General features: G+C 48.1%; 1 protein-coding gene across 1 annotated transcript in view; it reads right to left on the bottom strand.

Moving 5' to 3' along the window:
• Nucleotides 1–6154: 6154 nt before the first annotated feature.
• SNX30 (sorting nexin family member 30) overlaps nucleotides 6155–25761 on the bottom strand; it is a 104216-nt gene continuing 84609 nt past the window's right edge. Inside the window, exons 7-9 of the mRNA NM_001206738.1 lie at nucleotides 19949–20035; nucleotides 10844–10996; nucleotides 6155–7253 (exon numbers count right to left, since the gene is read on the bottom strand). Of these exons, the coding sequence (NP_001193667.1) occupies nucleotides 7194–7253; nucleotides 10844–10996; nucleotides 19949–20035 (300 nt within the window). The 3' untranslated portion in view covers nucleotides 6155–7193. The remainder of the gene's footprint in view (nucleotides 7254–10843; nucleotides 10997–19948; nucleotides 20036–25761) is intronic.

Raw genomic sequence — 25761 nt, 5'->3', positions numbered from 1 at the left:
AATGGCATCACCTCCCAGCTCCCAGGCTGGAAATCACCAAGTCATCTCTGACCTCTTTGCCTCACCACTGAAATCCATCTCCCTTTCCATCACTTCTAGTTTATCATCCACTCCCTTCTATTTCCCCAGACCTTCAGTCTGCCTACAATCCTCCAGCATACTATTTTCATAATCTTCTTAAAAGGAAAACAGTTTTAAAAAATGATATATCCCCCTTTAAAATTTTCAACTGGCAATACATAAATTTTCAGTAAAGCACACAGGAAGGATTCTTACGGGAACATCTCTGATATTTAAGTTGGCTGGATTTGAACAAGTAATAGGATAAGTCTTCCTATAAGGGTTATGACATAAGGAGGGCCCAGCAGACACTTAGGTGCTTTGTAGACATTATTGCTAGTCCTATCGGCCACCCTTCAGGAAAGGCATGTCTTCATTTCAAAGATAATAATGCTGAATTTCAGAGAGATGGCACTTGCCCAAAGCTACATAGCTAGTAAGTGGAAAAGCTAAGACTTGATCTCAAATCTCTTATCCCACACCTTACTGCCTCATTTTGTGTGACTCAAGTCTTATATTCATGATGTCTACTATCAAAAAGCCAAGCTTAGCACCTGTAGGAGTCTAGTTCCAGTGCATGGCCATCATTAGGTAAGCTTAACTGAGCATTGTGGTCTCTGATTTACAACACACTCAGATGTGCTAAAGAACCACAGATATTTCTCCTTTCTTTACAGATTTTTTTAAAAATAGCAATTAAAAAAAAAAAATAGGCAATGACTGGCTCTGACTCAGAATATGACACTGTGCTTTGCTATGGGATAAAGTGGGAAGAAATCCCTCATGTAGTTACCTAGGCCGGCTGCCAGCCTTCCTGCCAATCACAGTTACAGATGGACAGTAGGTGGTTTCTTCATCTTCTCAGATCAGTGCCATCTTGTAAGATGTAGGAGAGGGTAAATTGAGGATAAGAAATGAAGAATAAAACAGTTGGTATTTTTTCCCGTTGCTTTGCATATCCTGATTCTTGCCTATAAACGGATACCTCCTTAGAGAAAATGAGAAAATACGATTAAAAGTCATGCATGTACTATAAAGCTGTACAAATGGAACATGACTCAAGGTAAAGAAAGCCATCTTTTATAGGTTTATTGGTCCATTACTTTAAGTTAATTGAGGTAAAGAAACCTTTTTAAAATTTACAAGCTAATAGTTTTTATCAAGCAATACAAATTCATTTGTTTTATCTTGAAATGTAATACTAATCCCATAGTAAACAATGGACAGAATTTTTTTACAGATATGAAAAAAAGTGGACAAAATTCTCATGCCAGCATCAAAAATGCAACAAGAATTTTTTTTTTTTAATAATCTCTGGGTTCCGTAATAAAAAAAAAAAAAAGTGACATTCTTTTTAAAGTTTGGTAGCTTCATGAAACAAAGACTTTGATCTGTAAATCACTTTCTCATCTACAACACACATTCTCAAGCACATTTTTTTTTTCACAGCTTTTAATTTGGCTTAATGGCAACATGGACAGAAGAGAACACATTTACACGGAGGACTTCATCAATACCTCAAGGATTTCCTTTAAAAATTTTAAATGTAAAGAATGATTTCTCAAATAATAAACAGTCGATAATTTGGACATGACCTAAGCAAAAAGGTTTGGTTTTTTCCTCCCCCCGCCCCCAACAGTTAAAAGTTAGAAAGTTTGCTGGCAGTTTATTTCATGGGAATATATCAGATGTACCTCATGTCTGAACACATTCCCGACACACAGACATCAGGGAACAGGCACGGGGACAGGACCAAACCGCAGGGGTGCCCAGGGCAACGGCGCTGACTGTTCGGACATGCTGGTTTGTTATTTGACGAGGGCCCAGCTGACACAGGCCTCACTCTATCCCACTGAGTCACGTTTTTGTTTGCAGTGTCCTATCTCCTCCTCACGTCCCCACTGGGGAAAACGCATCCCCCTTCCCTCCTTCCAGCAGCATCCGTGACTGGAGGGATGGTCTGAGACTGTGAGCCAGCCTGCCACACAGCCGTGTGGGCAGGGTCTGCCTGCTCACACCGGCCTCCAGGGAGCCCAGAATCACCTGGCGAGGGCTGCGCTGCCTGGAGAGGTGCACGTGCGGTACCCAGTCACTGGCTTTTATTAACAGCGAAAGCTCTGTGACAAAGGACGAGATTCTGTGAGTCAACACCGTGTGTTCGCTGTTTTTGGCATTTCGACCTGTGGAGAATTTCTATGTAAAATACACTGCTCGGAGGCCCCACAGTATCATTTAAAAAGCTCTTCTACAGAATCGGGGTAAACCTTTAATATTGTCATCATCTACAGAGTTCTTTGTATCTGTGATTTGTCGATGCTGATACCATAATATCCTCTACAATAAAAAATGTGCCAAAAGGCACGAGATGCGTCTTCCACACTTGAAAACAACAACGAAAAAGGTTTTGTGGTCCCTGTATTTCCTGACATTATCAAAAAATATCATTTGGCAATAGCAGTACTTAGCTTTCTCTTCCCAAAAGGCAGCCCTAATTATGAACCTCACTTTCTGGCTTGTTTCTTTAAGTGGAATGAAGACTGGCTAGGTTAGGCCTCAAGTGTTTAAACTGAACAACTGATTACATCTCTAAAAACTCTTTTCTAACCAGAATCTAAACAACAGTAGTTGAAGAATAAGGCATATTAGTAGTTGTTGACAAATTCTCAAAAAGTACAGTTAGGCTTTTAACAGTCTGTGGCATGTCCAAAAGTCTGGATTTGTTGTTTTTCAAGTGCTAAATACACAATGTTTATGAATGAGACAAATATCTTACTGGTTTGTTAGAGTTATTTTTTCCAAGCACTTATTTACAGGCTACCTATGGTAATAAAAACTACCTGGATAACGTTTTTTTTTTTTTTTTTTTTTGCCACACAGAAAGGGTTAGGCAGTCATACCCAGAGAACATTTCAAACACGTATGATTGAGAGAACAGTCACACCCCCTGTAATACCCCTCCCCCAAAACTTTTCTAACACACACAACCCTGTGCCTGCTCCGATCTGTGCAACATGGGGAGACCAGGGACCCTAAACCTAAAGAGCTGGCCACCTACTGGGTGGGCTGATGAAAAAAGTCAGGTTTCTTAAATTCACTGAATTCAAAACCACAAGGAGGTGAAAAACTCCAACACACCCATCTCCATCTGTAGGTCTGGCCCAGAGGGTGGCAGGCAAATTCGAGGGAAACGCCGTCGGAAGAAGAGAGACCACAGTGAGTGAGTGGGTGCGTGGGCATGCTCCACCTGGTGGCCCTTGGGGACTCTGGGAAGGGAGAAGGCAGACCCAAATCCCCAACATAATCTTGTGTTACCCCAGCCTGATGATGAGACCATCCTATTTCCACAGACCTCGAGAGCAGGCTGTGAGTGAGGAGGCAGGGACCAGCACTGGCACGCCCTACCCTGACCACACACAGACCTACACTGGCCTCATCTGTTTGGGTCTTGGGATGGGTTGAAAATGGGCTCCACCCTGGCTGCTCTAAAGGGCTGTTTCTGCTCAGAAGATGGGCTAGTCTGGACTTTGCTCTCCCTTCACTCTCACCAGCTCAGGACACAGGGCAGAGAAGGACTCTCATGAGACTCAGTGAACGGCGTCGAAACAGAATCAAGTGCTCTCGACTTGAATGCTGTCAATGGCAGGGCCAAGTCATACAAACTCCGAGTGCCTCTTGGGCTGATACTGTCCCAAGAGCAAGTCCACGTGCAGACAGCCACACGGCAGGTTCCCTTCTCTAGGCTGAACTGCCCGGCATCCCAACGCAAATGGCAGCCTCGCAAGCAATGAGGGCCAGGTGTGCCTTTTATTCCCCCTGTTGCGGATGGCGACTGAGAAAACACATTCAAGTCAACAACATGTAAGACACCCTCTGGGTGTGGCTGAAATTTGGCATGAAGACACCCTTAGGTTACATTCACCACCATCCCTAGAGGTGTGCTGGTTTGTTATTTCAGCTAAAGAAAGGTGTGTGGCGGGTTCAATGAGCAGCACAGTGAAAACAAGCCAGTCACGTCCACAATTGCACTTATCTGAGCAATCATCATTAAGTCTTAATAAAGGGTAAAACCCAACCCCGAACCTGGCCTGAGCAGGAGCAGAGGTTCCTTGCTTTGAGCACAGTAGCTGAGAGCCTTCTTGGCAATCCAGCCCCGGGTAACGACGAGCAGTGTCCCTAAAATGCTATAAATCACGACTGCTCTCTTCAACCTCATCTGCATCTCTAAGATCGCTCAGTTTCTACAAGTTCTGTCTTCTGCCCTAGCCTGGACTTCTAACCCAGGTGAATGGAACCTTCCACTTCCCCAGCCCAGGGACAGTCAACAGGCTGACTTTCCACTCCACGGCCACGTACTCAAGTTTCAACCTGTCCACATGTGTCTACGGTTAAGACACAGCCTCAAGCAAACTTCTCCTGGAAAATAAACACAAGAGAGGACTTGGTGATTCAAGACTTTGTGGAGCCATGAAGGATGGGGTGACGAACCAGGAGGCAGTCTTTGGCACAGAGGTCTCTGGGTTACGCTTCTCATGGGGAATCACCTTTGTGATGATGGAGATAAAGAGGTGAATGCTTGGGGCTGCGGACCTTCGGTGGTGGGGCCCACGGGGATGCGAAGGGCTGGAGAGCCTCCACCACTGCCTACTATCCCTTGCCTTCTGGGCCAGCCTCCTCACCTCATCAGATGCCAGCCAGAAGTAAGGGACAAAGGTTCATTTTCTGGAACGACCACTCCTCCAAGGAAGGCTGCAAGGTACCCTGGTCCTCCAAGCTCTGCCACCAGTGGCAAGCTGGAGGTTGGTTTGCCTCATTCCAGCTCTCCCTGGAGGCTTAAAAGTACAGGCACTTCACTGAGGGACCACACAGAGAAAGAAAAAGCCCAAGATGCCTGCAGTGCTTCAGAACCAGTCTTCTGCCTCCAATCATGTAAGAGGATGACTGTGTACCCCACCTATCTCCATATGTCCCAGCAAGGAACCTGATGGGTTTCTTCTGAAGGGCTGCCTTCTTGCCCAACTGACCTCCCACAGGAACGTCCCTGGGCTCTGGCCAGTAGCAGCAGACTAGAGTCTAGTCTTCCTGTAACTCCTTCCATGGTTCTTCCCAAGCATTCGTCATGCTGGACATTTTTAAAGCATACGTTCCACCAGGCAAGACTTTGCACGTTTGCCAAGATAAGTGTTCACCTCTAGGACAGTCTAGTGTCTTCTGCAAAATATCCACAGAAGGCCATCAACCCACTATCAGATACACGCCCTGATTCTACCAGCAAGCTGTCAGGCTGGACCCGCACCACCTCAGCCACACCAACAGGATGGTTTAGAGGTAGAATGAAACACTGAATCACCACTCGGGGTCAATGAACTCTTCTTACCCTTTTTCTCCACTGAATCATCTCTAATTGTACCAAACGGAAGATTCACATCAGAGGATTTTAGAATGGCATGAACGGGGTCTAACAGTGCATGAAAGTACCAACTGACACACAAATTATCCCTTAAACCATGACTCTTTCAAACATGATGAAAACGAAACCAAACTCTTCTGGGCTGTCCAGCGGCTGCCCCAAGATCACCTCTGCAGCTGGAAGCAGGATGCAGTGCCCTCAGGAGGCTGCGTGCTGACCAGTATTTGCAGGTTCACTTGCAAACACAGCAGGGTCTCAGCACAGCTGTTTCATTAAAAAAAACAAACAAACAAAAAAATAATACCACTTATTTGAGGCTCAGATTTGTAATTTTATAGAGATGAGCCACAGACGAAAGAACACAAACATGACATAGGTAGTTTCACTTCAAGAGGGGAAAGATAACGAGCTGGAGGAAGAGATCCTTTTTGTCTACTTTGTGTTGACACACTTGAGAAGGAAACCTGTTAAGAGTCTGAAATGAAGCCTCAAATGGAGCCAGGAGGAGATGTGAGCTGAACTAGAAGCAAAGAGTTTGCTGTCACACGTGTCATCTTCGAGGCCCATCTAGATGCAGGCTCTTCTTTCTGACTAGGAAACAGTAAAGTTAAAGCACTTCACGTGGACCGTTCATTCACACTAGAGTTTACAAACCTTCACTGTATCCTGAGAACACACCCGCCTCTCTCCCAAAAGCTGACCAAACGTTCAGTGGACACAGGAGGAAACATTAAACCAGCAATGTTTGGTGAGGTAAAGGCAAACTGCAGAAAGTGGACGTGGGAGGTGGGGCTCGGTATATGCCCGCCGACCTCAGCAACTCTCAACAACTCGATTATTCCGACTTCAGGACAACAGATGACCCCTCTCAGGCCTGTCTCTCTACCCTGATGACATTTAACAAGCAAAAGAACGGTGAAGAACGTCACAGAGAAAAATGCACCCTTTTTTTCGTTTTACATAAAACAGTTCCCAATCTACTACATTTTAGTGTCAGAAAACGAGTTTGGGGAACACTGCTCCCTCCACTTCCCAAGGCATTGGCATGAGGACAAAGACCCTGGCTGGCTGGCTCTAGCGTGGCTGCACCAAGACACCGATTTAAATGGTCCCACATGAACCAGAAACTGTAACATAGGTGTCACTCGTGACGGGCAGGCAGCAGGCCACACTCAGAGCCACACAGACCCCTGTACATTAAGGACTTTTCCTGGAGGCACCGACACCAACTTCCAGGCCGAGACAAGTCAAGGCCCATGGAGGCCAATGTCAGAGCGGCCGGGCATCCACAGAAGGCAAGCGCTGCCTCCTGTTCATGCCTTCCTCATGGCCTTGCGAAGCAGGACCCGGTTCTCTTCCTCAGCAGGCAACTCTGCTGGCCCCAGAGACGGGACTGTAACGAGATGTCAGAATGTCAGCTGAGGGCTGACGTGTCCCTCAGTTTCAAATCTTCGTAGTGTCCCACCGAGCAGGCTCCTTCACACCACCAAGGCAGCTTCTTCCACCGAGAGATGACGACAGCCCTTTACGGACTCCACCAAGGAATAAATACTCAGGGAAAACAACTGTTGGACAGAGGCAGGGGGAGGGGGAGGGAAAGGAATACACCGAGGAGAGATGCTGCTGCGACTGTTTTCTCGGTGCCACGTGTCCGGAACCGCAGGGACATTCCGGGGTGGGTGCCAGGCCCTGCGTAGGTAGGAGAGTCTCGGTCCCGAGAAGGAGCTTACTTGGCCTCTTGCTTCTCCTGCAGTAGCGGGATGATCGACTCCCACGCCATGAGGCACTGGAATGACAACACACATGCAGCGCGTCAGCGTGGAGATGCAGATTTCAGGGTCAGCTTTGAGCTACCCTCCCAGTCAGTCCTGCTGGGTCACCTTTGTCTAATGATGCCCTACACGGGTTATTCAGAGCTGGTGGAAAGAAGGGAGGCAATGGGTGTTTGTTTCGACTACATCCTCCTCCCCATTTCTGTGAAAGACAGCAATGTCTCTACGAAGCCTAAGTGAACTATCTGTAAAGCTCATCCCAGTGAGTGGAAAGGTATTCACTGAAAGAAACCCCCTCCCTTTCAAAAGCAGAAGAGAAAGGCAGGCTGCAAACCCCTGGTGAGGCCCCAGGTTCCCATCCGGGATGGAGATACTGCTCCATGTGTGGGTGGGAGGTAGAAACCATCTTGGAATGGGCCAGACGTGTGACCTGGGGCGCTCTCGTTCAGCCATCTCAGATCTGAGGTGGAGAACTACACAAGGTCTTCCTGAGAGGCAGCACCGGGGTGAAGCAGGACTTCGTGCTGAGTCACTAGGGAGGAGGAGACATGAGCAGAGGGGAGCAGACACACATCCCCAAGTCAAGCCAGGGGAAGGGAGTGGTGAATGGCTCACTGCTTCCTTCCTTGGTGACTCTGAAGTTGGAGAAGAAGCTGGACTCAGACCCTGCCCTACAGAAGGAAGCCTGGGGAGCCTCAAGGAACTTGCTGTCAGAGAGAGACCCAGAGCAGGGTCCGTGGCATCCTGGATCCCGCTCTCTACCTCTGCCATCATCTCTCCTCTGGAAGGTTCTATGTCAGTGATGGGGACCAAGGCCATACCAGCTTGCCTGCTTGCTTTCTTCCTTTTTTAGCATTGTAAAGATATATTTTATTATACAACTATTATATGGAAACATTTTCACTGTAAAAAAAATTCAAACAATACAAATGAACCAACTAAATACGAGCTTTCTTTACCAAGTGAAATACTGGCCAAATGCTCAAGCTTTTCCCACCCAAGGACCCTTACACACGTTGCTCCCTTTGCCCGGAATACTTGTCCTTCGTCTCTGTGACTCAGGTTAAAAGTTGTGTCCTCAGACTGGCCTTTCCTGCCCACTCTGCTTGCCCCTTCCATCCTGAATCTGAATGATGCCTCCCTCAACTTTTCTCCCAGCTTTCTGCTCTTTTCCTGGAGGGCCTGCATCTCTCTGAAGAGGTGGGATTCTTGGATTAACGTGTCTCCTCCACTAGACAGGGGCTTTCCTGATAGCTCAATGCAGGAGACCCCAGTTCAATTCCTGGGTCAGGAAGATCTGCTGGAGGGACAAGCTATCCACTTGAGTATTCTTGGGCTTCCCTTGTGGCTCAGCTGGTAAAGAATTCACCTGCAATGCAGGAGACCTGGGTTTGATTCCTGGGTTGGGAAGATCCCCTGGAGAAGGGAAAGGCTACCCACTCCAGTATTCTTGCCTAGAGAATTCCATAGACTGTATGGTCCATAGGGTTGCAAAGAGTAGGACGCGACTTTCACTTTCACTTACCACTAGACAAGGGGTCCTTATTGGAAGGACTGATGCTGAAGCTGAAACTCCAGTACTTTGGCCACCTCATGAGAAGAGTTGACTCATTGGAAAAGACTCTGATGCTGGGAGGGATTGGGGGCAGGAGGAGAAGGGGACGACAGAGGATGAGATGGCTGGATGGCATCACCGACTCAATGGACGTGAGTTTGAGTGAACTCCACGAGTTGGTGATGGACAGGGAGGCCTGGCGTGCTGCGATTCATGGGGTCGCAAAGAGTCAGACATGACTGAGCGACTGAACTGAACTGAACTGAATGGCAGGAGTCCTGCTGCTCTGTGTATCAATGTGTGCAAGCGACCAGGTACACAGATAGTACACAAAAAGCATCTGCCAAGACGAGGCCCCAGGGCAGGGGCCTGTTTGTGGTATAGTGGGAGGACACAGATAAAGGCCCTGGGTTTGAGATCTGGGCCCTGGGAACACTGGAATTAATCACCAAGAACAGGAGGGGACATCAGCTGAGTCAGCCCTGGTGCAGTGGGAAAGTGGGGGACAGTGAGGGTGGGAGGGAGGGAGGAATGGAAGCCCCATTCACTGCATATCAACCACTTGCCAGGCACATTCCAGGTGCTCCGGCATCATTTCAGTGTTTCTTCACCATCACTCAGTGGAGGAGGATCACCCCCATTTTACGGATGAAGAAACAAAGGCAGAGAGAGGCACCCTGCCTAACAGCCCAGTCAGCAGATGAATGAAGCCTTGGCTGCACCTGGAATGATCTTTGCACCTGTGGGCAGGCAGGACTGTCCCCATCACTGACAGTGTGTGGGAATCCTCAGACCTGTGGACCCAGTGGAGCCAACTCTGACCCTAGTTCAGTCATTCACAAGTTGTGTGACCTTGGGCAGAGTTTTAAAACCTTGCTGAGCTTCCATGTCTTCAGCTTTAAATTGAGAGCCTCTAAAACCCACTTCACAGTGTTATGGTGAAGATTAAGTTTAAATTTAGCAAGCTGACATATGCAAAGCACCCAGCCCAACGTCAACTCAGACACACAGCGAGCATCCGGAAGAAAGATACCGAGAAAAGGAGGATGGCCCCTCCCGCTTCCCCGAAGCAGTCCATCCTCAACCTGGCAGGCAAGGGCCATTCCATGACTCTTTCCCTTAACCCTCCTCCAAACTAAGACGCAGACACGCTGCCTCTGAGCAGTGGCCAGAGCATCAGTGTTTTTGAAGGAGATGGATTCCTCCAGTTTGGGCCGAGGACGTGTTTCTAGAATTGTGGTGGGAGTAGCTGAGTTAATGCTTGTCCAGCTTGATTTCAAGTCTACAGGTTATTTGTTGAATTATGATTGGGCCATTCTTCATCTTCATTAAGCTTTTAACAAATTCATTAGGATTCATTAGCAACCATGCTCTAGAGCTGGATGTGCTAGGGGCAAACCTTGACTGAGGATATTCAGCTGCAGCTTGATGATAGTCGAGCCTGTGTGCGTGCGTGCGTGCGTGCGTGTGTGTTGGGGGGCTTAACCTGAAGTCCACAGATCAAGGGACTCGTGAAAAAAAAACCGTTTTTTAGTGTTAATAGTTTTCCTTTGTAATCCTATATCCTTTTGTATTAGGTATTTTAAAGTCTATTTTAAAAAACAGATAGTATTCTAATAAGGAGTCTCTAGGCTTCACCAGATGACCAAAGGGATCCATAGCAGAACAAACATGACGAACCCTTGGGTGCAGAACCACAGAACAGCCTGACAGGGCCCCAAAGCCTCCATCAACTGGGCGCATCCATGTGCTACAGGCCTGACTGGGAAGCAGCTGCTAGAAGAACTAAGAGGGCTTGGAGGGTAAAACCAGTTTCATCAGCAGGGTGTGCAAGTGGAACCCCTGTGGGCACCTGAGGGGGACCCCTGGTTCCAAACCCAGCACCATATCTAGCAGATCGGGGCAAGGACACACGGGTTCACTAAGGCTAAACACGTAAATTAAGGGAAGGAGATGGGCCTGGCAGGATCCTTCTGGACTTCTGGCAGGCCCTGACCAGAGGCTCTGGCTATTAAGCAGAGGGCTGTCGTCTCATCATCAGCTCATTACCTTCTCGTAATACTGGATGTTCTTGTCAGCCATTCCCATGAGCAGCTGCCGAAAGTCCTGTCTCTTGTTGTTCTGCCACCTCTCCATGTCGGCTTTCAGATCAGCATTGAAACACTCCATCCGATCCTGACACTTCTCTACATCTGCTGGGACCTGGGAGGGGGATGCGTACATGAGAGCTCTGTATGTATAACAAGGACCTCATGCCCCGGGCTCATGTTTGTGAGAGGCCAGATTACTGTCTTATAATGCCATGAACACATTCCCTCCTCTGGAGGTGCAGGCATAGCCTTGGGTTTCCAAGTGAAAGAAGGAATTCTGAAAAGTGCCATCCCTGACCCAAATATTCAAACCCATCCAAGCTAAACAGTGACTCATGGGGGAAACACCTGCCTGTTTACAAACAGGAAGAAGAAACACTGTGATTCAGAGTCATTTGTCTTTGGTTCCTTTTAGGAGTTACCCATCTGTAAGTGAAAGTGTATGTAGGTTTTGCAAGTGTACAGCAGTGTTTGGTACTGCCCTGCTATTCTCCCATGCCCCATACTGAAAGTAGAAAATCGGTGTTTTCACATCACATGAACTGTCCCATTACCCATGACGTTTCTCATTAACCAGAGAATTCACTGCAATAAGAAGACAATTGGTCCACTTTACAAATCAGCTGGAGACTTATCCATGCACTCTCAGGTAGCAGATAATCAAAAATAAAGAGTCAAAGAGATTGTCTTTAATCCATTGTATATTCTTGCCTCCTTCAGAATGGGAGAAAATAATAGCAAATGAAGCAACTGACAAACAACTAATCTCAAAAATATACAAGCAACTCCTACAGCTCAACTCCAGAAAAATAAATGACCCAATCAAAAAATGGGCCAAAGAACTAAATAGACATTTCTCCAAAGAAGACATACAGATGGCTAACAAACACATGAAAAGATGCTCAACATCACTCATTATCAGAGAAATGCAAATCAAAACCACTATGAGGTACCATTTCACACCAGTCAGAATGGCTGCGATCCAAAAGTCTACAAGCAATAAATGCTGGAGAGGGTGTGGAGAAAAGGGAACCCTCTTACACTGTTGGTGGGAATGCAAACTAGTACAGCCACTATGGAGAACAGTGTGGAGATTCCTTAAAAAACTGGAAATAGAACTGCCTTACGATCCAGCAATCCCACTGCTGGGCATACACACTGAGGAAACCAGAAGGGAAAGAGACACGTGTACCCCCAATGTTCATCGCAGCACTGTTTATAATAGCCAGGACATGGAAGCAACCTAGATGTCCATCAGCAGATGAATGGATAAGAAAGCTGTGGTACATATACACAATGGAGTATTACTCAGCCATTAAAAAGAATACATTTGAATCAGTTCTAATGAGGTGGGTGAAACTGGAGCCTATTATACAGAGTGAAGTAAGCCAGAAAGAAAAACAACAATACAGTATACTAATGCGTATATATGGAATTTAGAAAGATGGTAACAATAACCCTGTGTACGAGACAGCAAAAGAGACACTGATGTATAGAACAGTCTTAACTCTGTGGGAGAGGGAGAGGGTGGGAAGATTTGGGAGAATGGCATTGAAACATTTAAAATATCATGTATGAAATGAGTTGCCAGTCCAGGTTCAATGCACGATACTGGATGCTTGGGGCTAGTGCACTGGGACGACCCAGAGGGATGGTATGGGGAGGGAGGAGGGAGGAGGGTTCAGGATGGGGAACACATGTATACCTGTGGCGGATTCATTTTGATATTTGGCAAAAGTAATACAATTTTGTAAAGTTTAAAAATAAAATAAAATTGTAGTTGGGAAAAAAAAAGAGTCAAAACTGGGTAATTCTGGGGAAATGGAAGGCAAGTTGTTTATGAATGCCATAAACCATGAAATTCAAAGAAGAAATATACAGCAGGCTGGTTCTAGTTTTCCTTAAGGAAGTTTAGAAAACTTTCTCAAAATAGAACTAGGTTGCCTGAATTTCACAACTTTCACTTTGCTTTGGTGAGTTTCACCCACTCTACACCCAATATTGTTGGGTGTAGATAGTTGGATAGTATAGTTCCAATATAGTTGGAAAGAAAACACCCAATATTATAAGAAGGTAATACGAAATGGTAACCCTAGTACCCAAAACATAAAGCTGGCTTCTCTCCTAACTCAAGAGGCTCCACTGGACTTTGATGGTGGCCAGGGGGTTGGGGGCAAGGAGGGAACCTGCCCAAAGCTGGGTCACACAGTCACCCACCAAATGCTTTCCCAAAACAAGTGAGGCCTTGTACATTTTGTGTGCTGGGGCCTCTGATCCCGAATGTAACCATCAAGGTCAATCTCTACCAACCAGGGAAGTTTTATACCCAGACATTATGGGCAAGGAGCCCAGAAACAAGGCCAAGCCTGGGGAAGTTGACTCCTTCAGGGCTTCCAAAGTGCTGAGGGCACTTGGCCATCTGCCAGCCAGACTACTTGGCCATGGCTGCAGTATACAAGAGCAGGGGAATGGGAGCCACCCAGGCGAGGGAATTCAAGAGTTACCTGGCATGGAAACTATCCTGGGAGAGACGAGGATGAGTGACAGAAGAAGATACAGAAAGATATCCTAGGCAACTGAAAAGAAAAGAAATGTGGGGGATTCCCTGATGGTCCAGTGATTAGGACACTGATGGTCAGTGCTCTCACTGCTGTGGGCAGGTTCAATTCCTGATTGGGGAACTGAGGTCCTGCAAGTTACTCAGCAAAACAAAGTAAAACAAGCAAGGAACTTCTAAGGGCCGGGGTGAGTGTCCTCTAAAGCACATATTCCTGGAGGAAATTTTAAAAAGGACTCGATTTTTATCTTCTGATGCCGGAACTGAAGTCACTTTTGCCTTTCCCTCCTGATTAACCTGTTACTGTTGGCCACCTTGGGGGAAACTGAAGTAAAAACAATCCTGCCTTGACTTTGCGTCTGCAAAGTCTGCAGAGCATCCCTGGCAAACACCCTGGGAACCAGCCTCCACCCAGCAAACCAGGCCTGGCCTCCCCGCCCTCCCGGCAGGCACAGTCCACTTCCCTTATTCCTCTTGCGACCACTGCTAATTATAGCATCTGGGGAAAAGTGTCCAGAAACAACATCCTGTTTGCTTAACAAAACTGCTGCAGCAAGGAGGAAAGCCAGGCTCTGAAAGGAAGACTTCCTAGACACAGTGAGAAGAGGCGGGTAGGCTCTCTGATTCCAGGGAGGGCTCGCCTAGGAAAGATTCATGGGTCTGGTCTGGGGATGGAAACTCTGGATTGTATGGTTGCCTGAGCCTCAATGTGGGAAATGTTTTTAGCTTATCATTTTCCCAACATATTCCACACGGGGCACAGAGGGGACATCAAAGTGCTTAAGTCTCAGCAGGCAGATCTTGTCTCAAGTCCCCCAGAGTCTAGGTGGGAAGAAAACAAACACAGCCGGACGTGGAGGCAGATGGTGCTTTCACTTCACTCGGAGCCTGTGACACGCACACTGTGAGGAGAAGCTGGAGACTGAGGACAGCGCAGATGCGGGAGACAGGGGGGGTACCACTGAGGCGACCCCTCACAGAAGATGGAGGGACCTCCCAGCATCACTGTGGGGATTCACCTTGCAATGCAGGACGTGGGTTCAACCCCCGGTCCAGGAACTAAGATCCTACATGCCGAGGAGCAACTAAGCCTGCACCCCACAACTAGCAAGGCCGTGTACTGCAAGGAAGCATCCCACGTGACCTGGCAGAGATCCCAGTGCTACAACTGGGACCCAGCCAAACAAGTATTAAAAAAAAAAAAAAAAAAAAAAGGTGGTGGAAGTGACTCCAGAGGGACAGACAAGCGTCAAGAGGTGAGACAACCCCTGGACCCACCTCAGGAACGGCTCACAGGCCACAGACCCCCAAAGACAGAGAGAGAGAGAGAACCCCAGCTGGCAGAGAACAAAGAGTAGAACTCATGGAAGGGCCTACACGCACAGGGTTACTAAAGGAGTTGGCAAAAGTTATTAAGAAACCTGGACACAGAAGCAGGAAACAAGTCAGACAGCAGAGCCATAGAAGCACAAGGATGGAGGAGGCGGAGGGGGGGGGGGGGGGGTGGGAGGGGGAGTGGGATTTAAAAAGAAGAGAATAACAGCAATTTTGTGTTAAGAGGTGAGCTGTACTCTGAAGTAACCAGCTACCGAATTGCCCAACTTTATGGAGAGGAGGGCCACTGGGGCTTGCGTTCCTCTCATTTTTGTTTCTTTCTGGATGATGTCTCAATTTACCCATGAGCAACAACCAGCATTCCCTCTTATCTCAGTGTTTTGACTTTTTGACTGAGGTATCTTAGAGGTATTGTCTGGAGGCGTTAGAGATGGAAATATCCAGTGCTTAACGGTTGGGGGCTGCTGTTCACAACCCACCAAGGAGGACAAAAAACTCTCCAGAAAAGACTTCGCTGTTAATTAGGTGTTAAGTCACGTACAACTCTTTTATGACTCCGTGGACTGTATTCTGCCAGGCTCCTCTGTTTATGGGATTATCCTGGCAAGAATACTGGAGAGGGTTGCTATTTCCTTCCCTAGGGAATCATCCCAACCCAGGGATCAAACCTGCATCTCCCCTGGCTCCTACATTGGCAGGTGGGTTCTTCACCACTGAGCACCTGGGAAGCCCCAGATAAGACTTCATGAGACCAAAATTTCTGAAGAGAGGACAAGGCTGCGTTCTTCTTATTGGTTCCCCTAACTCTCATGAGAAGTTCCATTACAGGATATGAGTTATGGAGTGAAGGGGGAAGGGTAACACAGGATGAGATAAAGCATATATCTGTGTTAGAGAGCAGGGCGGGAATGTGAGTTCACTCAGCATTCACTGAGAAATGTATCACTGAGCTCTTTCCATGAAACAGGCATTGCTCGGCCCTACATATAAATCTCTAAGTTTCCTTCTCAGAGGTAGGCTGGAGACATCATATTATCTGTTCCCATGATGACAGTAGGTGAATAAAGTCCTCAAAGATTACATAAGGCAGACATGACCCCAGTACTGGGGGAGAGAGGGGACTCACGGCTGCTGGGGGACAGGTGCCAGGACCAAGGACAGAGTCAATTCGAGACAGCTGTCTTCTCAGTCACATGCTGCCAACTGCAAAACGGGCAGAGCTTCCTAACTGGCGCCATGTGAACGACAGCAATACTGGTCCCCCCAGCCCCCAAGGAAGTCAGAGCTGGCCACCTCCAGTCTCAAGCAATCTGGTCTTCAATCCCAATATTCCATACAAATATTTTCATTTTCTATGTGACCTGTGAGATGGAAGAGAAGTTGAGAAAACACTGAGGCAGGGTAAAGTTTGAGAAGAGACTACTGAATTTGGCAAATATTCAGTAAGAATGCTTTAAAAAGAAATAGATAAAAAGAAGCAAACTTCAGAGAATGGCTGGTGAGGAGGGAAAAATGAGCGCCCAAGATGTGTGGAGAGCGGACACACTGAGGAGAGGGGAGCCCTGGGCTCACATGCACGATGGCTTAATGGACGGCCAGACACAGGCTGAAGAGCCAAAGGCAGGCCCAGGTTCTCCCCCCAAGTCGCTCCAGCATCAGCCACACATCTTCCAAAAGCAGGAAGCCTCCCCCTCAATGAAGCAAAGGTTGCTGGGAGCCCTTGCAGTGGGGATAAAGGGCTCCAACTTGGGAACCAGACGTATCGGGGGTCCAATTCACCATGTGTGAGCTTTTGTGGGTGGGTCACATAAGTCCCCTGAGCCCTGGCTGCTCATCTGTAAGGTGGGAACCCCCTTGATAGAAGGCTGTTGTAGGAATTAAACAACGGAGGTGACAGAGCCCTTCCCTGCTGTGGTGCATTACTCTAGCTTCCTAAACCAGGCTGAGGTCATGGCTCCTGTGGAGAGAACTGGGAGTCATCAGGCGTGCCTCTCCTCACTCACCAGAGGTATCTGGAAACAACAGATATTCCTACAGAACTCTCAGGCCTACGGAGCTCCATATTCAGAAGTCCCCCGTTTCTATCTGCTATTTCAGAACTGGAGTTCTTGCTACCCACTGGCACATCCCCCTCATTCCAGAATGTTCACCATTCTGGTGGTTCTAAGAATTTGTAAAGGCCCACCGCCTTTGAGAGGCTTGTCCAAGTGGCCTCCAGCGCCCCTTCCCCTCCTCACCTGCGCTCACCCTGAGAAGTGGCACATCTTGCCTTCTGCTCCATCCACGTCCGCACCACACGCCTCCCCCCATGATGGTGCTACCTACTTCCAACAGCCTCTGGAAGGATCCAGTATCAGGCTTCAGTGGGTCGGGGCCTGAAACAGCCCCTCTCTTTCCCTTTTAACCTTTCATAAAACATTTTCTCTTGGCATCCCTTCTTTTTTAATTTTTTGAATCAACGTGTGACTATATACGCATTTGAAGAGAATCAAACGCAGAATACCTGGTCCCCCAGGGTTTGCCCTCACAGGAGTCCACATTAGAGTGTGCATGCTTCCCGTCCAGTTTTAAATGCAATTCCTCAGGCCCCCTCTGTTTCCACTAACAGCTTTGATAGCTTCTAAGGAAGGGCAAATTGTCCGTGGTCCTGACAGAGGCAGCAAAAAGCAGTCAGCTCCCTCCCTGCTCAGAGCCTTTCATTTCTCCAAATTAAAATCAAAATTAAAATAAGGAAGCCAAGTCTGCACAACCAAAGCTCCACTTGCCTGAGAATAAACCACCTCAGGGTCTGCAGACTTTCCTTCACCTAAAACCAAAACAATCTTTAAATTCTACGATACAAACATTTTCCTCCGTTCCAGAGGCCTCATCACTGCCTGCCCCCAGCACAGCATACGCCAAGAAGCCACAGCCACCAGGCTCCCATCCACCCGGCCAACAGCCGGAGTCACAGGGCTCAGTCCTCTGTCCAAAGGCATCCATCCACACCCCTGTGAAATCCCAGTGAGGGACACTGAGACCCAAGAGGCCAACCCCTTCTCCTGGGTTACAGAGAAGTGGTCAGTTTTCAACACCTCTCCGTGGCTTCACATAAAATCAATTTTGCCTCACTCTTCAGAGCAACCTTTCAAGACTTCACCTCAAAAGGAAGTCAGCCCCCAGACTCCCTCAGATCTTCTGTTTTCCAGCCCAAACCCAGCCTCCCTGTGAGAACCCCCCATCTTCAGGTGGGAGTCCTTTCCTTGCCTACAGCCCTGGGATGGATCTGTGAGCAGTCTTGCTCCCACGACAGTTACCAACAGTAGAACCTGTTGAGTCCTGGGGGAATATCAGCCCTGACCCGCTTCCTGAAAGCCTGGCTCTTTTCTCACCAACAGCAGCTCTGGAAAGTGAAGCTCAAACGTAAGACATTAAACAGAACACAGCCAAACCTTAAGCTCCTCATTTCCCACAGCAGCTGTCTCTCTGTTGCGGGGACATCTGGGAGGCGTGGGGACGCAGGGGACACTTTGGGACACAAGGAAACAATGCCCCCAACAGTGCACTCAGAAAAAGAATTTTAATAATTAAAAAAAAAAAAAAAAAGTGGCAACAAACCTGGAAAATGAAGTTCTCATTCAGCATTCCTGCTAGAAGCATGGGGAGCCAGTCGACAACAGAGGACCCACCAGCAGAGCATCTGTTATTGCATCAGACACTCAACTGATTCTCCCATCTTCACAGCAATCACGTGGATGAATCCCACAGAGGCTGGTGAGCAAACCCAGTCTGAGCTGGGAGACAGAGTGGGGAATTCAAACCCAGGGCCATCTGATTCCAATCCTATGCTCCGCCTACCAAATGGTGGTTGATTGAACAGGCCGCCAACCAAGCCCTCCACGCTCCACCAAAGCAGCGGCTGCTCGACCCCAAACTGGAGACACAATTTCAGCTGACCCCGCTGTTGATTACACTTACCTGTGTTGTTAAATATCACCATTGCTATATGAGAAGCAAGTTCACTTTGGAGTGGTTCAGAATCCCACGAGACAGAGGGAAGACAGACACTGAGCCCTTCCCCGCCATGCTGTGCTTAGGGTGCAGGAATGTTTGGAACCTCCAGATTGGAAAGAAACCCTTCCCCTTTTTGGAAGAACTCTTGTGGCCAAGAGAATGAGTCAGATGGATGAGCGAGTGATGCTCCGGGGAGGTGAGAGCAACAGCAGCAGGAAGATTTCAACACCCACTGGGAGGAGAGAAGTCACCCAGGCCAGCACAAAGGGTAGAGCACAAGGCCCGAGCCCCACAGCTGAGCTGGGTGGGACGCGGGAGCCAGAACAGCAGCGTCCTCTGCTCCCGGGCGGGTGTGACCCGCAGGCAGCCCGCGATCCCGGGCACAGTCAGCACTTAATTCCGCCTATTAGTCATACCCTTTAGTTCCTGCCTTTGGTAAGGCGCCACCCCAAATCGGGCTGAACATCTACCAGAAGACAAAACTGGCCTCTGAGAAAGCTTGCACGGGGTGCTGAGTGGGTAGGACGGCTGATAGAACTATTTAAGTGACATCTTTTAAACTGGATTTTCAGCTTCCAAGCTGGGCTAGAGGCAGAACTTGTTCTCTTTCCTTCCATCCCTCGCCAGGAAAAGTGACTTCTGTACTTATATTTAGAAGCTAAATTGTTAAGAGTGAGATTTTTAAATACAGTATCCCTTGTCATTCTTTTAAATGAGACTGAGATGTGGGCTCAGCAGGCTGCACGTGTTCTAGAAAATCAGAGGAGCAGCTTGGAGCTGGCCAGCGGGACCGGCAGCTGCAGACAAAGGGCAGCTGGGCACACAGCACTTTAATAGTGTGCCTCTCAGCTTCGGTGCTTTTGGGTGGGTTACAGTTTTGACAACACTGATCTAGACAGTTCTCCTTTCTCCTCGGTCCCATTTCATAGACAGGAACTGCCTCTGAATTGCAGAGCTGGAAACCTCAAAAAAAAAAAAAAAAAAAAAATCCCAGGAAAGAGTAAGAAAGAGCTCAACTCTCAATGTACATCAGACATAAAAGGGAGCAAAAAGAGGAAAAGGACAGCACCAACCCCATCCAGCTGGCACTGGTCACTATGGTCATCCCGATCAAGGGACGTGCATTCACCTGGCGCAGCTGTGGGGTGTCGCAGCCCGCCCGCCCCGGGGTCCCCTGACCTTGGGCCGCTCTTCCTTCTTCAGGGCCACGGCTTCCAGTTTGGTTTCGTACTCGGCTTGCACTTGGTCCCTCTTCTTCAGCACGCTCTGTGGGCGGGAGAAAGGGAGGCATGAGCACGCCATTGCTTCTGCACCCCGTACCTGCCCAAACCACCGCCACAAGCTCCTAGGATGGTCTGGCTGCAGCTGACATGGGCTCTGTGTTCCTAGGATTGTCTGGTCGTGGCTGACATGGGCTCTGGAGAGAGCAGTGGAGGAGGGAGAGGAGAATCGTGCTTAGAGAGGGAGCTTTCCAGCACAGTAACTCAGCCTGATGCTCAGTCACAGAATCCCTGGGAAGGGTGGGTGGGGGGAGCAGTGCCCACTCCATGGGTATGCGGATGAGGGGACCCTCAGCCCCACTGTGCACAGAGACCTCAGCTGTGCCGGGACATGGAGCCTGGCAGGTGCCAAGGTGGGATGTTGTCTGAACTGTTAATGGAAAAGTCTAAGGAGAGTTCTTGTCTCTTTAATTCATTGAGTTGACCCCTGGTGGACTGATCTGCTCATTGATCCACTATTAGCCACATATCTGTCCTCCACTCTGGGTCGGGTACTTGAAGAGCAAAGATACACAGCTCAGACCTGAGGGTTCTGTCTATGGGAGACGTGTGGACATGGAACAAGGATGCTTGTGCTCAAAGAGCCATGGAGGAGGCCAGAAGCCCTGCAACCACATGGGGAGACTGCCAGACCCAGCGCTGGATGGGCACAGGGGCCAGCCTGGGCGGAACTAGGGGGAGGCAAGCCAGGCGCCCAGGATACAAACTCTAAGGAGACACTCAGTCCTGGGTCTGTGCAAGTTCAAGGCTGGCACCCGAGTGTGAGTCCCTAAACTTATGCCCTGGGCGCCTCCCTCTGTCTCTGCCGCTCAGATCCCAGCAGGTAGAACAGAAAAGCTTACGGTCAACCTTCTAGAAAAGCATGTTTCATCCAAAGGTTTCTTTTTCTTCTTTTAGTAGAACCACAAGTGGCAAACCAAGAGTAACAAGAACTTTCTTTGCCACTGACGCAGAAGCTTCTAATCTCTGAGTTTCTAATCTCCTGTTCTCCAGCAGAGCATGGGGTCCGGTGGGAGGGGGCCATTCCTCGGCCACCGCAGCGGACACATTCAGTTGTACAACGTGCTGAAACGTGATGAGTGACTGAGTCACTGACAACACTCTGGGGACAACCTTCTCATGGAAGGTGTCAACATGGGGAACCCCAAGTCTCCCCTAAGTATTTACTTGGAGAAGTGTTTCTCCATGAGAAGTGTTTCACCACGAGAAGACATGAGATGAAACCTGTAATAGCTTCGCTTTTCATTATTTTGCTCTCAGCTTTCTTGTAGGTGCTCTGAGGTCTCCTCCCCACACTCATCAGCCTCTGGGCCTAGAGCCTTCTGCTATGATGGAGAGGATCCACGACCTGCATGGCCCAGCGCAGCAGCTGCTGGCCCACATGCCGACTGAGCTCTTGAAATGTGCCTGGTGTGACTGAGGGACTGGATTTAAATCTTTATTTAATTTTCCTTAATTTGAGTTTAAACTGAAACAGCCACCAATGGCAAGCGGCTGTCGTACTGGACGGGACAAATCTATAAAGTAAACACAAAAGAACAAAAAAGCCAGGGCTCCTTTCTAGATGTCACAGAGCCGAAAGCATTCTAAATCCACTGGTCTCATATGAGCAGTAGCTGCTCTCTGTGGGGACACAAACGTGGTTCCCTGGGGGCCAGGAGGACAGGGCTGGGGGGTGTTGTTGAGGAGCCTGGTTCTGCCTCACACTCCCTTCACAGGATGCCTCACATGGTCTGGGGAAAAGCACGTGTATCCAGGCTAGGAACAGGTTCCACAAACGATGAGTTGTTCCAATGACACACCCCTGTCAGTGTGGCAAGAAACTCCCAGCAAAGCTAGAAATGCTCTTAAACGCCTTCCAAACACAGAAAGCACGGTGCGGCACGCTTCCAGCCCTCAGTTCTGCTGAGAGAGTCTCAAGTCTCTCTGATGAAGTTGCCCAGGCCCTCAGGCAGGGAGAGATGGTGACAGGAGTCCTGTCAACTCCACGCAGCTCAGTGCGTGGCCTCTCCCCTGCCTCAAGGCAGATGAGGGGGCCCAAGACTCAGCTGCACTCCCTCCCTTCCTCAGGCCTGCCCTGGCGCCAAGGAGAGCTAAGGGCTCTTTCTCTTCAGCTGCTGCCAGTCCAGAGCAACCCGGACGCGGCCTTCTCCTGAAGCCTGAAGAGGGGCTCTGGGCTAACGCCCCTACCTCACTGGACTGCAGAAACAAACTCGTGACAACCACAAAAGCTCAGAACTCTGCGGAAGTGAAAGGGTGCTATCTCTGCTCTACAGGCAAGAACGGTGAGGCACCACAAAGAGACCTGGCTGAGGCCACACCACCAGCTAAGAGCACAGTGGTGACTCACTCGGGCTTCTCTGCTGAATTCCAGAGTGCGTGGTTCCCCAGCCTGCCAGCCAGCCAGCCAGGGCAACCTGTTCCGAATCAAGATAAACTGCTGAAGACTACCGTCCTTGTGGGAGCACCTTCGCACACCATGGGCGGTGGTCTGAAGGGACTGGCCTCCCTCCCCAAACAGCACAGGCTCTGCCGATAGACCCGGCCACGCTGGCCTCTGGTTGAGGGGGTCTCAGCCTACAACCGAGTGAAAGGGCCTTCAAGATACTGGGTCAGCATCTGCAGAGAAGTTTCTCCAGCACCGAGTGATGGGCAAAAGGCTTTTCCCCTCTGATGCCAGTGGATGGGGGGATACATGCTTCCCACCCTGCATCCTTCTGCCCCGGGTCTGCACGGCCATCCCCACCCCATTTCTGTCTTGCCGTAACGTCTCTTCATTTACCCACGTGCTGGAGATACGGCAGAGAGCAAATTACACAGAACCCTCGCCTTCGTGGAGCTTACGTTCCAGGGAGGAGGCAGACAATACACAGATAAAATATAATCAGCATAAGAGTCTGGAAGGTAATGCTGGGTGTTCAGGAGGAGAAACAAAAACAGAAAGGAAGATGTGGGGCACTAAGGGTTTGGGAGATGGCGAATCGCACACGGGGTGGCCAGGGAGGACCTCGATGAAAGCAGACTTTTAATCAGAGACACGGAGTAAAGCTCTCTCAATGCTATATATAGATCTAACGTAGAGCATTTCATCATGATTTCGAAATGGGCCCAGTAACCTGGAACTTCACTACTTCTCTTTTCAAATGCAGAGGGGGAAAAATGACTCCTTACTTTAATAAATAAATTGCAAGAAAGAAAGTGAAGTTGCTCAGTCATGTCCGACTCTCTGCGATCCCATGGACTGTAGTCTACCAGGCTTCTCTGTCCATGGGATTTTCCAGGCAAGAGTAGTGGAGTGGGTTGCCATTTCCTTCTCCAGGGGATCTTCCTGACCCAGGGATCGAACCCAGGTCTCCTGCATTGCAGGCAGATGCTTTACCCTCTGAGCCATTGCAAAGAAAAATAAATAGAGGGAGAGGTATTCTTAAAATACTTAAGAACTATATCAAGCAATGTATGGGTTTGATTTATATCCCACTTTGGAAAAAGCCTAGAAACAGTGCCTGAGACAACTGGGGAAACTGAACACTAACTGGATATTTGAGGAAATATTAAGGAAAAAAATATCTATTTAAGTGTGACACTACAAAGCTAGTGGAGGTGATGGAATTCCAGTTGAGTTATTTCAAATCCTAAAAGATGATGTTGTGAAAGTGCTGCACTCAATATGCCAGCAAATTTGGAAAACTCAGCAGTGGCCACAGGACTGGAAAAGGTCAGTTTTCATTCCAATCCCAAAGAAAGGCAATGACAAAGAATGCTGAAACTACCACACAATTGCACTCATCTCACACGTTAGTAAAGTAATGCTCAAAATTCTCCAAGCCAGGCTTCAGCAATACGTGAACTGTGAACTTCCAGATGTTCCAGCTGGTTTTAGAAAAGGCAGAGGAACCAGAGATCAAATTGCCAACATCTGATGGATCATCAAAAAAGCAAGAGAGTTCCAGAAAAACATCTATTTCTGCTTTATTAACTATGCCAAATCCTTTGACTGCATGGATCACAATAAACTGTGGAAAATTCTGAAAGAGATGGAAATACCAGACCACCTGACCTGCCTCTTGAGAAACCTGTATACAGATCAGGAAGCAACAGTTAGAACTGGACATGGAACAACAGACTGATTCCAAATAGGAAAAGGAGTATGTCAAGGCTGTATATTGTCACCCTGCTTATTTAACTTCTATGCAGAGTACATCATGAGAAACGCTGGACTGGAAGATGCACAAGCTGGAATCAAGACTGCCAGGAGAAATATCAATAACCTCAGATATGCAGATGACACCACCCTTATGGCAGAAAGCGAAGAACTAAAGGGCCTCTTGATGAAAGTGAGAGAGGAGAGTAAAAAACTTGGCTTAAAACTCAACATTCAGAAAACTAAGATCATGGCATCTGGTCCCATCACTTCATGGCAAATAGATGGGGAAACAATAGAAACAGTTGCTGACTTTATTTTTTGGAGCTCCAAAATCACTGCAGATGGTGATTGCAGCCATGAAATTAAAAGACGCTTGCTCCTTGGAAGGAAAGTTATGACCAACCTAGACAGCATATTAAAAAGCAGAGACATTACTTTGTCCACAAAGGTCTGCCTAGTCAAGGCTATGGTTTTTCCAGTAGTCATGTAAGAGTTGGACTCTAAAGAAAGCTGAGCGCAGAAGAATTGATGCTTTTGAACTGTGGTGTTGGAGAAGACTATTGAGAGTCCCTTGGACTGGGAGGAGATCCAACCAGTCCATCCTAAAGGAGATCAGTCCTGGGTGTTCATTGGAAGGACTGATGTTGAAGCTGAAACTCCAATCCTTTGGCCACCTGATGCGAAGAGCTGACTCATTTGAAAAGACCCTGATGCTGGGAAAGATTGAGGGCAGGAGGAGAAGGGGATGACAGAGGATGAGATGGTTGGATGGCGTCACCAACTCAATGGACATGGGTTTGGGTGGACTCTGGGAGTTGGTGATGGACAGGGAGGCCTGGCGTGCTGTGGTCCACGGGGTCACAAAGAGCCAGACATGACTGAGCAACTGAACTGAACTGAATAATGTGGTCCTTTTTCTTTTTTAAAAGAACGTTTGGGGACTTCCCTGGTGGTCCAGTGGTTAAGACTTCACCTTCCAAAGCAGAGTGTATGGTTTCAATCCCTGGCTGGGAAGCTGAGATCCCACATGCTACATGGTCAAAAAACCCAAAAATATAAATAGAACCGATATTGTAACAAATTCAATAAAGACTTTTAAAAATGATCCGCATTAAAAAAATTTTTTAAAGAATGTTTGTATTTTAGAGATATGTATTTTTGTACGAAATGATGTAATGCCTGGGATTTGGTTTAAAATAAGCCAGGGGGTGGGGGCTGGGAGCAGGTGGGAGGAGAGCTAGAATAAGACAGAACGTGAGTGGGCGAGTGTTGGAGCAGGCTAATGGGTACATGGAGGTACACCTCCACTTTACTTTTGGATATGTTTGAGCATTTCTATAATAAAAAAGTTAAGCAATGGAAACATAATACGTGTCATCCAAAATGTTTACAGAGCAAACTAGTAACAGCTATTAAACAAAAGCATCAGGAAATTAGATCACAGATACTCGGCAGGCCAACACGTTTGTTCAGGTTTTTTTATACCATCTTAAGGAAAAACCCAAAGTTACGGAAAACCCGAATGAACTTTTTTGGCCGACCCAGTGCATCCTGTGGTTTGGCTCTTG

Source organism: Bos taurus, chromosome 8 (genome assembly GCF_002263795.3).
Source record: "Bos taurus isolate L1 Dominette 01449 registration number 42190680 breed Hereford chromosome 8, ARS-UCD2.0, whole genome shotgun sequence".
Lineage (NCBI taxonomy): Eukaryota > Metazoa > Chordata > Mammalia > Artiodactyla > Bovidae > Bos > Bos taurus.
The sequence above is the reverse complement of the archived record's forward strand: the minus strand, read 5'-3'. Positions and strand labels throughout refer to the sequence as shown.